Raw genomic sequence first — 18171 nt, forward strand, 5'->3', positions numbered from 1 at the left:
GCATAAGTACTCACTTTTGAACAGTACTTTATGTAAATTAGACATAATCTTTATAACAGGTATTTTTCCACGTGTCTTTGAGTCCTGTTTATGCTGGAAAGCTGTAGCTTGTCAAGTGCCCGATTTGAGACAATATACAGCCTTGTTTGACAAGTGTTATTCTACCAGAATGTGGTGGAAAAAAGACAGTCTTTTATTTAACTTAAAAAAATCCAGATTAAAAAAAGTAGGAAAATATCATGGAAGATACACAATTTTTTTGGATAAGTAAAGAAATAGCACTTATTTCCTTGTTGAAGATGCTCTTTAAGAACAGATCTCAAATAACAGTATGCTGGAGTAGACACTGTACTCTTCTGAAGTGAACCTGGCTAAATGTTTTTGGTTTTTTTAAACAAGAACTGTTCAATGGCTGTGTATCTTACCTTGGAAATGTAGCATTATGGCTACTGCAGTCCTTGAGAGTTAACAAAATGAAGGGAAGAAAATAAATCTAGCGATGAGATGATAGGTGCATACATTAGTGGACATAGTAAAGCCAGTAAACTACATTGAAAATAATAAATGTGATAGGAAAGACCATCCTTGACCATTTGTCTATAGAATTAACATCTGTCAGATCTGGAATTTTGACTCTGAGCTGTGATGCTCTTCTCCGTAAGCGCCCCTTTTTATGAACCATCTGCCTGTCCAACGTGCTTCTGCTGTAGAGTTCTCTGCTTGATATGGGTCTTCTGTACTGGATGCTGGCACTGTCATATGAATACATGGTGGCTTTTGGGTCACTGATACCTGTGAACACTTCTGAGCTGCTGATCTCATTTCTTAATTCCAGAGTTGTAAGAAGAATGTTTCCACGGGTATCAACCTGTGGCAAGAAAGGAATGTAGTTTAGATAATTTATCTAGTTAGTTATCATTGCATCAGCATATTTTTTTTCCTCTTGCAAATCTCACTTGATTTTACAAATGAGGAAGCTGCTTCAGAAAGGGTAGAACATCAGTACGATTAAAGATAATAAGTATTACCTGAAGATATTGCTACTGTTCCCCATCTGCCTGATGCTAAAGATGAAATTAATTGTTTAGTGGTTAAATATATTTTATCATGAGACGGTATCTTGGTTTGGGGATTGCTTCATTCAATTAGAGGGCACAGTTGCTCCCCTTTCTAAAATTCTCCTAATTTTACCTTTAAGGCTCAATCTTTGTTATAAAAATGTGACATCCACTTAACAAAGCGTGTCAGGTCATGCTGACATTGTCATGTACTTATGCTGAACATACAATTTTTCTGTTTTTTTGTTTGTTTTACAGTTTCAGGGCTGTGTACTCATTTCTAAAACTTATTGTTGCTATGGTTCATGACAGTGGGCTTCCTTCCCAAGAAAAATGTCCCAGGCTATGGATGTGTCTTATCAACCAGCTCCAGCAGAATGCGTATTAGCCATCTTTTGTAGTGATAGAAATAAGTATAAATGTATATTGTCCTGCATAGATTTAAAGTCTGGGTATTAAAAATACATAGGCTGCCAATGTACGGGTAGAAGAGGCAGGTGAGCTGTTTTTTAGCAAAGAGTTTATTCTATGTGTGAATTAGTGTGAACAAACTTCAGTTTTGTTTTACAAATGTACTAAAATGTTCAATGGATGCTTAATGTGGATGCATTTCAACCTGTTCCTGAATTAGTTGTTTCAACTATATTTTCACTTATTTGATATTCATTATTTATGCTGTTATGATTGGTCACCTACAGTACATAGCATTGTTGCTGCCCCTGATTAGGTGACGCAAAATTTACAAATGAAGTTAGCACTTCTGGAACAAATAAATACTACAGCCATGTATACATCTCAGAACCCTTGTTCATGTTGGTAACATAGGCCTTTGCAAGCCACCTCCCAACCTGGCTGTGAATGAAAAGCAAACAAAAAGGAGTGCCGCTCGGCCAAATTGAATAGTTGATTTTATATTCACTAAAATGGTCACAAATGACACCCTCCCCCACTCTTCACCCTTCTCAAATTTGCATGTACTCCTGAGTGGTAAAACTTCTATTGGTGTAGGAATGCTTTTGGCCTCTCCAGGATAATGTCCTAATTTTGGAAAGTGTTAGGAATATAAATATTTGAGAAATCTCCTATAATAGTTCATATTAGACAAAGAATCATTCTAGGATTGCCAACTTTGCAATATTTAAAAACCAGACACTCCAGCAGGAGTGCCAGAACCTCCCCTGCCCCACACCTTCCCCCTAAGGACAAGGCCCCACTCCTGTCCCACACCTTCCCCCCAAAGCCTTGTCCCCCGTTTGCTCCTCTTTCCCCCTCCTTCCATTGCTTACTGCCTTTACCCTCTCCCCACTCCCTGTGTGGGTCGGGATGGACTTGCCTGCAGAGCCGGGGCTGGAGCTGCCTAGTGCAGGTAGGAAGCAACCTTGGCTGAGTAGGGGCTGGCGAGGGTGATGACTCAGTCCTCCCTGCTTCTCCCACCTGCAGTAACCCGACTTTGGGTGTCCAGCCAGTAGATCTGACCAGACACCAGCAGGTCCCCTTTTCGACCAGATTTTTTGGTCAAAAACTGGTCACCCTAATTCATTCAGGAAATAGACTTCAGACATACGATTTTTGAAATCTCTTCTTTCAGTTTTGAGTATCAAAGCTATTCTCTTACCACTGATTGAACAGGGACCCAACCTACATTGTTTCCTTGGAACACTCAGAAACTCATTTCTTCAATTTCTACAGGTCACTCCAATATTTGTAAAGATTAGGGCAGAGGCTCCCAAACTGGTCAGTGGACTACTGGTGATCTGTGGAGCAACATCTGGTGGTCTGCAGAGAACTGGCTGGTCACTTAGGGCCTGGCCTTCAGTGGCAGTCTTATCATTGACGCCAGTAGGTAATGGGATTAGGTCTACAGTGTTGGGTTTTCTTGTTTCCAGTCATTAAAATATGACAAAATACATTAAATATATCCTTAATATTATTTTTCCGTGATAGCAATTGCTGTAGTTGCTACAGGAATGTCATGCAGTTGTGAATCAGTGCACAGTCTGCAGAGTAATAAATGGCAAGGAAAGGTGTCCCCAAGAAAATCTTTATTTTTTTTATTTTTAATGTGTAGGCCTCACAATGGAAAGGTCAGCGAACCTCTGTATTAGGAACTTCAAACAACTCTTAGGAAATACCAGTTGCACAAAGAGGCTATCAGTTCTTGCATTATTTCTAAGTAATGGATGCTGTTCTCACAGGTTTTTTTTCCTTTAGATCCTCCTCCTAGACTTTTGTAACATGTTAAAATACAATTTTAAAGCTTACATTCAATAGTTGATCCTGTTGCATGTAGCTATAGATTATGATTTTATCACTATTTGAAGAATATTGCCAGAGTGAAACTCTTTTCCAGTGTCATGCTAAGTTATTTGTTCATGCTGTAATCATCTCAAGGCAAGACTGTCATGATTTTTTTCCTAGCTGGAGTGCAGTATTTGATAAATCCACAGGATGCAATTATGGCTGAATGGCTACTTTCTAGCTTCAAATTATTATGGCATGTCATCCCCCATCCCTCCTCTTTTTCTGCATTGACTTCCCATCATGTTTCGTAGTCAACTTAAAATACTTGACTTTTAAAAGACCCAAGGACTTGAGATCTTCATACAATACAAGTTTAGGGACCTCGAGAGCTCCCTGTACTGAGGCAGGATCAAGTAAACCTAGATCATCCCTGACAGGTGTTTTTTCAACCCATTCTTAAAAATCTCCATGTGGAGGATTCCACAACCTTTCTTGGTAGCCTATTCCAGTGTTTAAGTACCAGTATAGTTAGACCATAGATATCTAACCTACATCTCCCTTGTTGCAGATTAAGCCCATTACTTCTTGTCCTACTCGACTTTAAGCCATAAAGTTACCATAAAGAATTGGAAGTTTCGGATTCTGTTTTTCTTCATGGAATTTCTTGAAGGAGGAAAGAGATGCAAATATCAGAGAAGGAAGAATCCACCAAAAATGAAAAATGGTTATGGCTGGAGTTAAGGAAATGTCATCCAGAAATTACTTTATTTCAATAAATCCATTATAAATGTAAAAGAGTAAAAAAAATAGGGTATGGATGGTTCAGGCAAGAATTCTGTGTATTTAGTAGTTTAAAAAAAAAGTGATTTTTAAATGATTACAATTAGGAGCCAATTTTGGAACTGTGAAGAGAGACCATATAGTAATGATATGGGGGAGAGCAAAGAGGAGGGAAAGGGCTATATCATTCTATTAGTCCACAATGCTGTTAGCTTGTCTCATTTAATTAAGTATTTTAAACATCTTTTCAAAGGAGGTATTGAATTTTCTTTGTATAATTTTTTCCAACTGAGAAGTAATATTTTTGCCTGTTCTTCAAAAACCAATAAGAGGCTCTAGTTGCCATTAACAGTTGTTTATCAACATAAATAAAGATGAAACCCAGCAGCATCCGCCATGATAAGTAAAGAAGAAATTATAAGAAAAATGCCAAATCCTCCCTAACAATTACTCCTGTAACAACTTCTCCTGAGAATCCTCCATAAAAATGAGGGGCTTTTCCCTGAAGGGCAACATGTTCTGGCTGTATCAGACCAAGTTAAGGAGTGAATTGCAAATTCAGAACACAGTTACATAGAGAATGATCTGCCACTAGCTCCCTCTGTTTTTACTAGAGGAGCCTTCTGCTTCAGAGTCACCACTAACTGCAGTGGTATGGCATGGAGAGTGAAGCAGTCTCTCAGACAGGTTCTAGGACATGTAGGGCTTTGTTCCTGTAAGGCAAAACCAACACTTAAACTTCATCTAGAAATTCACAAAAAGCTAGTCCAGATCATGAAGCACCAGTGTGATATGCCTGCAGCCAGATATTCTGCTTAACAACCAGGCTGTCTCATCCTACTCCAACTTCAGTTTCTGAACGGGTTTCAGAAAAAGCCCCTAGCTGAGCACATTGCAGAAATCTAGCCTTCAGGTGACACAGTAGCAAGGTATGTTTGAAATATCGTAAGTTGTAACTTCCTGGTCAGATGCAAATGATGAAAGGCTGTCTTGGTTGCTGATCATCCAACCATAATTGGAAATTTAATCAGACTCCCAAGTTGTGAAGACAAGGGATAAGTGGTGTACAACCACACTCAATAAAAGGGGAAGGTACAACCTTTACTATATCTTCCACTTCCTTCCACTAGCCCTCCGTCACTTCTGTTTTATCTGGATTGAGCTTCATCCATCCAGTTGTTTGTCATCCGTGCCCCAGTCTCAACCAGACGCTGAGGAAAGCGATCTGCATCACTTGAATGAGAAAAGATACAGCTCAGTGTCATCTGCAAACTGATGACACTAAAAGCCATGCAAGGTACTTTCAGTCAAAAAGGAAGATAAAGCCCCTGTCCCAAGGAGCTAAGAGTCTGACTGAGAACTAGACACAAGAAAACCTTTGGAGGGAGAAAAATGTGATTGTATATTAAACTGGGAAATAAAGCCTCACAGGGCTTGTGAAGGAGCTGAATATATCTCATGGCTGTTTGTTACTGTATAATCCTATGTGTAAATTAAGGGTTTTTGAGTTGTGTAATATAGAATCAGTTGCAACAGTAGTGTAAGCATCATTAAGTTACTCTATTATAGCTTCTCCTTATAAAGACAAATAACTCATAAGTGCTTACAATTTAAATTGATTCACATGGATGCTTCCTTGTAAACTAATATACGCTCACAGTTTATTGCAAGCCAAGTGCCATATGAATTGGTGCTTTAATTTAAGTGTTATGATCCTGTTACATTTTTAAATGAGTTTTTAAATCATTTTAAGCTTGCTGATTTGAATAATCAGCAAAGCAATTCACCACCTTAGAATTATAGGTTTTACAGTTCATAGCAAAGTGTTTATGATCTCTAAGAAAAATATCCAAGAGAAGCAAACTAGTTCATATATATGTAATATTCTCTGATCAAATGATATGGAACTAGGTCATCAGAGGATTTGACCCCTGTGTCTTTAATAGTCATTTCAGGGTGTACTAAACTTCAGATCAAAATACTGCTTTTTAAAAATCAAAAGTATAGCAGATGTTTAATTACTGAGGCATAACAAGAATCTTGAAATAATAGGCAACTGCCAAAAGAAATCTCCAAAAGAGACTTGTTTGCAGAACTGTCATCCCTGACTACAGAGAGAATCTTTTATTTAAAAATGTCTTAGCTCAGACACTTTGCTTCTGTCCCCAGACCTGAAGAAGAGCTCTGTGTGGCTCAAAAGCTTGTACCTTCCACCAACAGAAGTTGATCCAATAAAAGATATTACCTCAGCCAACTGGTCTCTCTCATGGCTACAGCGACACTGGCTACAGCGACACTACACACAATCCCTGACTACATTAATTTTAGATGGAAATATCTGTTATAAATTTCAAATTAAAACTAGGTAGATTTAGTTTCTTTAAACAATAAATAATTAAAAAATCTTACCACCACCCAGACCTAACTCTGGACAACAGTTGGTTGTGCCTGGGGTAATGTGCTGTCCTAAGAGCAGCCTAGGAAGCAGATTCTGACTTGGTCACAATCTGCCTTTCAATTTGGGGGAACACATCCCAGCCCTATACCTAGTGCAGATTACATCCCCTGGTGCACAGGCACATTTGTGCTGGCCAGAATACTAGAGGTTGTGGGGATGCAACCAAGGCTCTGCCCACTCCGTGTTTCTGCCTGCCCACTCTTCATCCACTTGCAAGAGAGAGTGAGTACACCCGACTCCCTTACTCTCCTAAATGGATACGCAGGATGCACCATGACCTGCCTCACAATGCATATTACTAGTTTGGATTAACCCCCAGTATAACCTTTCAGATATACTCCTGGTGATCTATAAATAGAATAGAATGCTATCTAGGGAGAGAAATATTGCCGTTACCCTTTACAAACATTTTGACTTCACACATACGTAACCTTGGAAATGTTAGCCAGGATTTTAAAGTGATGCTTGCCTTGCAGAGAAACCTCTTTGGGGGATTTCTTTGAGGCATCTCAAATTGGGACATCCAAAATCACCAGTCATGTCTGAAAATCAAGCTGTGTAGAGAGATGGATATCTGACATTTTGCTTAGTGAATTACATGCAACTTTGCCCATTTAGGAATGAATGTAAACTAAATAATTTCCTACAGTAAGCCAAGGACATTTGCATAAGTACTTACATCTAGAACATACATACAAATCTGTAATTTTACTTCTGTGAGACGTCTCAATGACTTCATTGGGATTCTGTGTGTGTAAGCATGTGCAGGATGGGATCCAGATAGAGAATGATTGTTCCTATGATTAAAGGATAGGACTGACAGTCAGGAGAGATGGGTCAGTCTTGGAGTTACCTTGGGTAAACTCTGAGTCTTAGTTTCACCATCTATAAAATGGGGATATAATGCCCTATCCAGTGATAATCTGAACCTAAATTAACTTTAGTAAGTCACTGTGCAAGCCTCTGATGACAGTGGCTATGGAAATGTAAAGTATAGTTACACTGTTGGGCTGTTATCTGAAGATGACCTAAATGGTTTATAAGGAGAATTATAAAATGTGATTGAGCTGATCTCTTGCCTTTGTAAAAAAAAATAAAAAAAGTTTAAATATCCTTCACATTTCAGACAAATGATGTAGTTTACATTGAACATTTCTTTATAGTGAAAACCAGGCCTGAATTTCCCCAACACCCCCCCTCCCAGGTTTGTGAACTAGTTACATGCAGTGTTGCCAATTAGTGATTGTTTGGACATTTGAATTGAAATTGAAACATTAATACACACTTTAAAAACATATAAAGTGTATGATAAAACACGTGTATCTGAAAAAGTGTAATAGATTTGAAAAGTATTAACATAGACTAGCTTCCTTATACAGCTGTTGTTTTTTATGACCATGTCAGTGCATTCATTTTGGCATGCTGGCCAGCCTAATAACTTTAAATTATGATTTGTAAGCAAAGTCTAAATGAGCTCTCCCCCTCAGTTAGTGATAAGCTGGCAGCTGGGGGGAAAGGCATCAGGACCAGATTGTATTTACATTCACACCTAATCTACCTAGGTATCCAGCAAACGGAGCTGTGTTACCCAAGTGATAGATTTTGGCTGGGGTTGGGTTACAAATCGCTTGAATGCGGGGGGTGATGAAATGTTGTTGTTCTTATTGTATGAGTAAAGGGCAGTAGAACTGTACTTAGCCTGTGCTGATTGAGGGCATCAAGAGAGAGGGTGAGGGCAGGTGTTTTGCTTGATGGTCTGCCTGAGTAGCAAGTACTATTTGACCTGCCCCTCTCCACTGTTTAAAGACAGAGCTGATTAGGCTCCATAGATAGTCTTTTGTTTTGTTAAGTGACCACTACAGCTGAAATCACTGATAATCAGGTCTCAGTGCTTAGACCTGCTGTGGGACAGTATTTCTGTGGAAGAGACGGCCCAGTCTGCACTAGCAGCGAGGTTCCCCCACGGAGAGCTCAGCTGAAATCACTGAAAGCTGGGTGGAACCTCAAGAGAGCAACTCGCAGAGGTCACAGTGGCAGGTGGCAGCAGAAGGTGACCGCGCAGGGCCATTGGCAACAGAGCAATGGCGTGAATGAACAACAGTGACCAGAGTGAACAGTGAGCAGCTGGAGGAACGAGCAAGGTGCCTTCTTGCCCCCGAACTGGGAGGTGAACTGATGTGAAAGCACCTCTGAACTCTGAGTCTCTATAGACCAAGGACAACACTGGTGAGTGTTAATGAGGCTGTTAAGAATGCTGGAGACACAACACAGTTCATGCGAACAAACATGGCTGTGGCATCATACTTTCTATTTAAGCAAGAGATACCACACACTACAAACTGGAGGCCAATGTTAAGTGCACTGTCACTTGTTCATCCTGAAGTTGAACACTGGTTCCGAACAAGACCAGCAAATGCTCACTATCTTTCTGCAAGAAACTCAACTGACTGGCTAGACGCATGTGGTGCAACAGTGAAAGACTCAACAGTTGAAAAAGTGAAGAACTCTATCACCACATTGAAAAAAATTTGCATACATGGCTGATGAATGCACTGATGCAAACGGGTATTAAGTCACTGTGTACATTATCTTGATGTCAATGGTAGGCCAGTAGATGCATTTCTAGATGTTCAAGTTATGGAAGACACATTGGCTGCATCTGTGACAACCCACATCTTAGAAGAGTTAAATGCTTGTCAGTTGGACCCCAAACAGATGGCTGCTTGTGCATTTGATGGAGCTGCAAACTTCTCTGGAAGATATGATGGAGTACAAGCTTTGCTCAGAGAAAAGTGTAACCCTAATCTCTCCTATACACACTGCAGAGGCCATCTACTCCAACTAGCAGTAGTACGAGCTGCAGACTCTTCAAAAGACATTTAAAAAGCTATAAATTTAATTTCTTCATTATATTCTTTTTTCAGCAAGAGTCCAAAAAGACTGAATATCTTGGAAAATATAGAAGAGACACTGACTGAAGTTCAAATTTGTCCAACCTGGGAAAACCCTTTGGCTTTCTCATGAGTGATCCTTGGCTGTTGTCTTAAAAATTACTCCAGACGTTACTACTAGCTTTGGAAAGCATCTATGAAGATGGGATGAATCTAAGTAGTGAGGCTGGTGGATTACTTTTGCTATTATGTTCAGAGACTACTATTGCCATTCTTTCTCTTGTAAGCGTACTGTTGAAACCACTTGGGTCATTAAACAATGCCATCCAGGCATCTGCTTCAACAGTAGTAGATCTTTGTCCAGCAATAGAAGCTACATTTGGATCAATCAGAGAGCTATCCATTGAAAAAGTACTGGAAGAAGCAAAGACTTCAGTCCAGAAGTTGACCAACGAAGGCATTTATATTGAATCCTTAAGTGAAGAGGACAAGAAGTGTTTGTTAAGACAATTGAAAAAGTACACAGACTTGATTCTTAAAAATCTAAAACAATGACTTCTAGATTCGACTCAACCTCTACATAGCTTTTACAGATCCCTGTCCTATAAAACACCAACAGTTGAGTGGAATGAGGCACTACCAGCAATGGGGCTGCCATGTGCTCAGGACAGAATAGAGAATTTGAACAGAGTGGAATATCATATGTATGAATGAACGAATGAAGATTTGACTTCAACTTCTTTTTTATCATCACTAGTGGCTCGACCTGATCTTTATGCTATGTTTCCTGGGATGAAAGAAGTAGGAATTCATCTCTTGCTACTCCCAGTCACAGCAGCTACAGTTGAGCATTCTTATTCATCATTGAATAGAATTTTATGTTCTGAAAGAAGTCGCCTTCTGCCTGATCATGTAAATGAACTCACGAGCATATCAATTGAAGGAATGGAAGTACTGGACACACGAGAAGCCACCAAAGATGAAAGCATTGCATTCAAGAAATTCATTAACAGAGTTGTGCAAAATTATAACAAGAAACCAAGAAGGATGTAGATGATGTACTTCATAGAAGGCTTGAGTAGCCAACTTTAATTTGTGTGATTTTAAAACATGCGTTAAATCTAGTAAAAATGGTCTTTAAACATTTTTCAGTTTTACTATGGTGCCATACAGCCCGCCTTCACCCTCACAGTCTCACCTCTTATCGGCCCTGACCTCCACCCCCCCACCCCACCCCAATTTCAATTCCTGGGGAAAACACTGGAGAAAACACATCACTTTTAGTCTCTGCTGAATTTACAATTTTTTTTAGTCCGCTCTGTTTTTCACTCTAAGCCCTGGTCTACACTATGGGGTTAGGTTGAATTTAGCTGCATTAGGCTGATCTTAAAATGAATGCGTCTACACAACCAACCCCATTCTGTCGACCTAAAGGTCTCTTAAAATCCACTTCTATACTCCTCCCTGTCAAGGGGAGTAGTGCTAAAATCGACCTTGCTAGGTCGAATTTGGGGTAGTGCGGACGCAAATCGACGTTATTGGCCTCCGGGAGCTATCCCAGAGTGCTCCAATGTGACCGCTCTGGACAGAACTTTCAACTCCGATGCACTAGCCAGGTATACAGGAAAAGCCCCGGGAAATTTTGAATTTTATTTCCTGTTTGGTCAGCATGTTGAGCTCAGCAGCACAGGTGACTATGCAGTCTCCCCAGAATCACAAATGAGCTCCAACATGGACCGAAAGGGAGACACTGGATCTGATTGCTGTATGGGGAGAAGAATCTGTGCAGGCCGAACTCCGATCAAAAAGAAGAAATGCTAATATATATGCCAAAATCTCACAGGGCATGATGGACAGAGGCTACAACAGGGACACATAGCAGTGCCACGTGAAAGTCAAGGAGCTCAGGCAAGCCTACCAAAAGACAAAGGAGGCAAACGGTCACTCTGGGTCAGAGCCCCATACTTGTTGCTTCTATGATCAGCTGCATGGCATTCCAGGAGGGGACCCTACCACTACCCCACCACTGTCCGTGGACACCTGCAAGGGGGGAGTGTCTCACAACAGGGAGGAGGATTTTGTGGATGAGGAAGAGGAAGAGAATGCACAGCAGGCAAGTGGTGAAGCTGTTCTCCCTGGCAGCCAGGACCTTTTCGTCACCCTGGAGCCAATACCCTCCCAAGGCGGGATCCCCGACCCTGAAGCCGGAGAAGGCACCTCTGGTGAGTGCACATTTGTAACTACCGTACAGGGTTTAAAAGCAATAGTATTTAATGTTTGATTTTCCCTGAAGAATTGGGATGCATTCGCAGCCAGTACAGCTACTGGAAAAGTCTGTTAATGTGTCTGGGGATGGAGCGGGAATCCTCCAGGGACATGTCCATGAAGGTCTCCTGGAGGTACTCTGAAAGCCTTTGTAGAAGGTTTCTGGGGAGGGCTGCCTTATTTCATCCTCCACGGTAGGACACTTTACCACTCCAAGCCAGTAGCAAGTAGTCTGGAATCATTGACGCCCAAAGCATGGCAGCGAATGGTCCTGGGTTTTGGTCACATTAAAGCAACATTCAGGCTATATCTTTCTGTGTTAGCCTCAGGAGAGTGATATCATTCATGGTCACCTGGTTGAAGTAGAGGGATTTTTGTAGGGGAACAGTAAAAGGACCCCAATCATGCTGAGTTGTTTGCACTTGGCTAAAAGGGATCATCCTGGAGAATAGCCCTGCGGTGCAGGGAGAGGTTAGGGGATCATCCCAGAGAATAGCCACACAGTAGGGGTAGGGGGAGGTGTGTGCTGCACATCCACCCAAAAACCACAGCCCCTCCTTTTAAATGTGAAACCTAACTGGCATTGCAAGCTATGGGAAAGGATGGCAGTCTGAAACCATTCCCACATTTTATGAAGGTGAAAGAAGCCAACCCTGTGTACCAAAAGGCTTACCATGGCTGCCTGGAAACCAAATTCTGTTGCCCAGCTGTTTGTGATGTGTCTCCATACCAGCAGGTGCTCAATATAAAAGGCAAAATGTGACCTTGTACCTAAAGCACATGTGCTGTCTGCTGTGAATTGCTTGATTCACTGTGAAAGTCTCCCATTTGTTCTCAGAAATGTATCATCTTAAATTTTACTCTCTTTTTATCTCCCCCCATGTGCAAATGTTTCTATGCTCCCTCTATCATCTGTGTCCCTGAGGTTACCGCAGATTAGAAGGCAAAAAAAAAATGCACTCACAATGACATGTTTTCCGAGCTCATGCAGCCCTCCCGCACAGCTTAATGCATGGAGGCATTCAGTGGCAGAGACCAGGAAAGCATTAAGTGAGCGTGAAGAGCAGAGGCAGGAGACGACGCTGAGGCTAATGGCGGAGCAAACAGACATGATGAAGCATCTGTTGGAGCTGCAGAAAAGCCAGCAAGAGCACAGACCACCGCTGCATCCATTGTATAACTGCCTGCCCTCCTTTGCAAGTTCCATATCCTCCTCACACAGATGCCCAAGAACACGGGGGGAGGTTCCGGTCACCCAGCCTCTCCACTCCAGAGGATGCCCAAGCAACAGAAGGCTGTCATTCAGACAGTTTTGATTTGTAGTGTGGCTACAATAAGCAATGTGGCCTTGTCCTTCCCTCCTCCCTCACCCCACCCCACCTGGGCTACCTTGTCAGTTATCTCTCTCTTTTTTTTTTAATTAATAAAGAAAGAATGCATGGTTTCAAAACAATAGTTACTTTATTTCCTTTCCCAGCTGTGATCGAAGGGGGGACAGTGGTTGGCTTACAGAGAATTAAAATTAAAAAAAGGGGGCGGGTGTGCAGCAAAGAAAAACACACACAACTGTTACATCGTAGCCTGGCTAGTCATGAAACTGGTTTTCAAAGCCTCTCTGATGTGCAGCGTGCCTAGCTGTGCTCTTCTAATTACCCTGGTGTCTGGCTGCTCAAAATCAGCCGCCAGGCGATTTGCCTTAACCTCCCACCCCACCATAAACGTCTCCCCCTTATTCTCACAGATATTATGAAGCACACAGCAAGGAACAATAACAAGGGGAATGTTGGTTGCACTGAGGTCTAACCTAGTCAGCAAACAGCACCAGCGAGCTTTTAAACGTCCAAAGGCACATTCTACCACCATTTTGCACTTGCTCACCCTATAGTTGAACTGCTCCTTACTACTGTCCAGGCTGCCTGTGTATGGCTTCATGAGCCATGGGAGCAAGGGGCAGGCAGGGTCCCCAAGGAAAACTATTGGCATTTCAACATCCCCAATGGTAATATTCTGGTCTGGGAAGTAAGTCCCTTCTTGCAACTTCTCGAATAGCCCTGAGTTCCTAAAGATGCGAGCTTCATGCACCTTTCCCGGCCATCCCACGTTGATGTCAGTGAAAGGTCCCTTGTGATCCACCACTGCTTGCAGCACCATTGAGAAGTACCCCTTGCGGTTTATGTACTGGTTGGTAAGGTGGTCTGGTGCCACGATAGGGATATGCATTCCATTTATCACCCCCACCACAGTTAGGGAACCCCATTGCAGCAAAGCCATCCAGTATGACCTGCACATTTCCCAGAGTCACTACCCTTGATAACAGAATGTCAGTGATTGCATTGGCAGTGCCTACAGTAGGCTTGCCCACTCCAAATTGATTCCCGACTGACCGGTAGCAGTCAGGTGTTGCAAGCTTCCACAGGGCTATCACCACTCGCTTCCTAGCTGTCAGGGCAGGTTTCATATTGGTATTCCTGCGCTCCAGGGCAGGGGAAAGCAACTCACAAAGTTCAAGGAAAGTGGCCTTACCCAAGCGAAAGTTTCGCAGCCACTGTGAATCATCCCATACTCGCAACACTATGCGGTTCCACCAGTCTGTGCTTGTTTGCCGAGCCCAGAATCAGTGTTCCACTGTATCAACTAGCCCCACTGCCACCATGATGTCCCAGTTGCCACAGCCCATGCTTTCAGGAACGTCTGTGTCCATGTCCTCGTGCTGGCATCTCTTAGCCTGGTTCTGCAAATACTCCAGGATAATGCACGAGGTTTTTACAATGCTCACAACAGCAGTGGTGATCTGAGCAGGCTCCATGCTTGCCGTGGTATGGTGTCTGCACGGGTAACCCAGGAAAAAAGGCGCAAGACAATTGTCTGCCATTGCTTTCACAGAGCTTTTCACATATACCCAAACCCACCTGTGACAATGTTTTTGCCCCATCAGGCACTGGGAGCTTAACCCAGAATTCCAATGGGCAGCGGAGATTGCGGGAACTGCGGGATAGCTACCCACAGTGCACCACTTCGTGAGTCGATTCTAGACACGGTATTGAGGACGCACTCCACCAGCTTAATGCACTTAGTGGGGACACACACAATCGACTGTATAAAATCGATTTCTAAAAATTGACTTCTATAAAATCGACCTAATTTCGTAGTTTAGACATACCCTAAGAAAACTTCAGTGAAGCTGCTTAAGACCTAAATCATGACAGACCACATATGCATGAATCTTCATTAGTGATATCCCTTGGGGGTGACTGCTCAGTAAAGATTAAAGAAACTCAAGCTAGTACATTTATCTAGAGGATGATGAATGCTGTATCAAGCTTTGTGGCTTTTAAGCAACACTGAAAGACAGTCCAAAATAGTTTTGGCTGCAAGTAATGTACATATGCAAAATATATTGCTGATGGCTGTAAAGGGTACTCAGACATCTATAGAAACAACCTAATATGGTTCTCTCATTGCAATTTATTATCAGAGGACTAGCCTCAGAAACTTTCAATTTTGTCTAGAGTGAATTGAGTTCATCCATTGCATATAAATGACTGAAGGATGTAATAAATTTTTCTTTGAGTTCTGAGACAAAAGTTTAGGACCAGATTTTAAGCCCCTTACACGTAATAACCTGCAGTTAGGCACAAAAATAATCACATTATAGTCAGTGTGTAAAGGTGTTGCAATTTGCCCCTACACTGTGATAAAAGACCGATGACACGGCCACAGCTGGCCTGGGTCAGCTGACTCAGGCTTGCAGGGTTTGGGCTGCAGGGCTATATCATTGCTGTGTAGACATTTGGGCTCTGGGACACCCCACCCCTCGTTGGGATCTCAGAGCCCAGGCTCCAGACCAAGCCCAGAGGTCTACACAGCAATTTTACAGACATGCAGCCCAAGTCAGCTGATCCAGGCCAGCCATGGGTCTTCTGTTGCAGCGTAGATATAGAATGGTGAAGGGAATATGAACTGAGCTTCAAAGGTGAGATATCCTTTTGAAGTTTTTTTAACAGTTACTCATCTACAAATAGAAACATACACCTTACAAGTGTGTTACTCCTTTGGCTGTTTTGTCCCAGATATCCAAAGCTATAACTAGCTCTCCATGAAAAGACAATAAGAGGACAGGGAGATATAAAGGATTTTTAAAATATTTTATCATCAAAAATAGAACCAAGAACAATGAGAGCTTATTTGTAATGAATAAAAAAAATTCCTTCATCTATAAAAATGTTAAAATAAAAATGGCACATTGATGTAGGACTGTGGTGATCCTGGATTCCTCCTCTGTCAGGTTGAGGAAGAAAAAACACCATGTGTGGAACATTACAAGGTCATTATCTGCATCCAAATTTATTTGAGCATAAACTTATCCAGTTTCTCTTTCAGGTGCTGGTTCAATTTCATAATCAGTTCATTGGATGTCTCACTATGCCATTAGATATGCTGAATTTGCTGTAGGAAGAAACTCATCCTCCTTACCTAGGGCACATCTCAGGTAGAAATAAGTAGCACTATTAACCTGGAGAAAAGGAGAAGAACTGTTATGTGTACATCACTGTTGTTTACAGTGGTAACTAATATGGATATATGACATGGGTCAATATGGTAGAGGAAGCCATATCTTGTGATTGTACATACTTACTGCTGCTCTTCTCTCACCCTCTGAAATCAGCTTCCTATATTTTGGTACTGACCGCTGAAATATGAAAGATATAGGGAAATTCTGTAGATTAGGGCTCAGATGAACTACTCCAGCTCCACCAGTTCCGCCAATTAGCTTCCAACCTGCAGCTCTGATCATGTATTCTTCCTATGTAAAACTGAAAGATAAAGCCAACCTTAGAACATCAATATTTTCCATACTGCAAGCCAAAAGGATACTTACGAGGATCATGCATGCAGTATGTCTACAGTCACCAATACAACAACAAAATCATTAATTGACAGATCTCTTTAACAATTAATTTAAATGCCTGTGTGTCACAGGCATATGTTGAGTGTGTGTAAAAGGCAATTCAATTAAGCAATTGTCTGATACAGACGTTCTTAATTTCTGTAATATTTCTGCCAGTTTACGATCAAAGTGAAAGTTTTAAACTGGCTTTGGTGAACGTCAGCAAGATGTAACTGGTGTCACCAAATCTGTAGAAAAAATGTAACTTACCTCTGTTCCATGGACCACCTACAAAGTCATCTGCTCATGTACCAGGGTCCACACAGCCAGGGCTGATGCTGGAGAAGAGGTGCTTCTCTATTTTCTTCATGGATCCTCACTGTCCACCTTCCACCTGGATCAGAATAGCTTTGGGGTGTTTGAGCAGAGGTGTGAGTGTTTGAAACTGGCCTCTGTTAACTTGTTTTCCCCGCTTCTCATCTGAATGCAGCATAGGTATGGACAGCATCTCCAGCGAATAATCCATAAAGGGATGGCTTATGCCCTTAACAGTGTAGGGGGAACCCTTTGTGGAGTACCTGTAGGTGTCAGGGTCTTGAACTGAATTTCCATGTAGCATAAGAGGTCACTCTGTATGGTTTTGGACAACAGATGAATGTAGGTAAGTATTTTTATCTGGCCATGTAGTACAATGAGGATGATGAGCTCATTGGCACTGACAGAAATGTGGCACCATATTTGAGTTGAAGACAGGCACCATAGTTTAGTTGCAGTAACTCCCTTATTATATATTAACTTCTTTGGAAAATGTTTAATGCTTTCATTTATGCCCTATTAGAAATAAAAATATATGAAACATTAGCTTTACTCAAGTACCTGGACTTTATTCATCTCTGGTTTGCCCTCCTCATCAGTAGCCTTCTCAGCTGCCTTTTTTTGACGGTGAGGACCTTTCCCAAAGAATATGTAGTTTACAAAGGCATATTCCAGCAAGGCGAGAAATACAAACACAAAGCATCCCATTAGGTAAATATCTATTGCCTTTACATAGGGAATCTTTGGCAGTGTTTCCCTGAGATGAGTGCTGATTGTGGTCATGGTCAGCACAGTTGTGATTCCTGTGAAGTTAAAAAAAAAATGTCGGTAAGGCAACTCTGATACATTGTTCGTCACTTTGAAGGCATAAAAGCTGTATCATTGCTCAAACACAATGCCATTGGGCTTATGACATAGTTGGCTTAATTATTTCAGCAGACACTCCTAACCATTAAGGGAATTCATTTGTCATCTAGCAAAAAATATTAATGGGCATCAAGACAGTATGACCTATATAACATGCTAGGTTTATGTATATAAACTGGTAGTGAAGGGAGCCAGTGAAGAGGAAAGTGGGAAATTTGAAACAGCAGTTGCCTTCTTTAAGTGACATATTAAACTGCAAGCTCTGCAGGCCTTGGGGGCCAACCCCTTGCCTTTTCCATGGCAGGAGGGACAATCAGTTACCTGAACACTTTTCTTCTCCAGTTGCCTGTCTCATTAGTAGCCTACCCTGCTTTTTTTTTAATACACTTAAGACCCTTTACGAAGAAT

At 41.6% G+C, this 18171-nt stretch overlaps 1 protein-coding gene across 1 annotated transcript in view; it reads right to left on the reverse strand.

Moving 5' to 3' along the window:
- Positions 1-235: 235 nt before the first annotated feature.
- Positions 236-18171, reverse strand: part of GABRB1 (gamma-aminobutyric acid type A receptor subunit beta1) — a 261371-nt gene continuing 243435 nt past the window's right edge. The window contains exons 8-9 of the mRNA XM_073342125.1: positions 17458-17699; positions 236-868 (exon numbers count right to left, since the gene is read on the reverse strand). Coding sequence (XP_073198226.1) covers positions 521-868; positions 17458-17699 — 590 coding nt within the window. The 3' untranslated portion in view covers positions 236-520. The remainder of the gene's footprint in view (positions 869-17457; positions 17700-18171) is intronic.

This window comes from Lepidochelys kempii, chromosome 4 (genome assembly GCF_965140285.1).
Source record: "Lepidochelys kempii isolate rLepKem1 chromosome 4, rLepKem1.hap1, whole genome shotgun sequence".
NCBI lineage: Eukaryota > Metazoa > Chordata > Testudines > Cheloniidae > Lepidochelys > Lepidochelys kempii.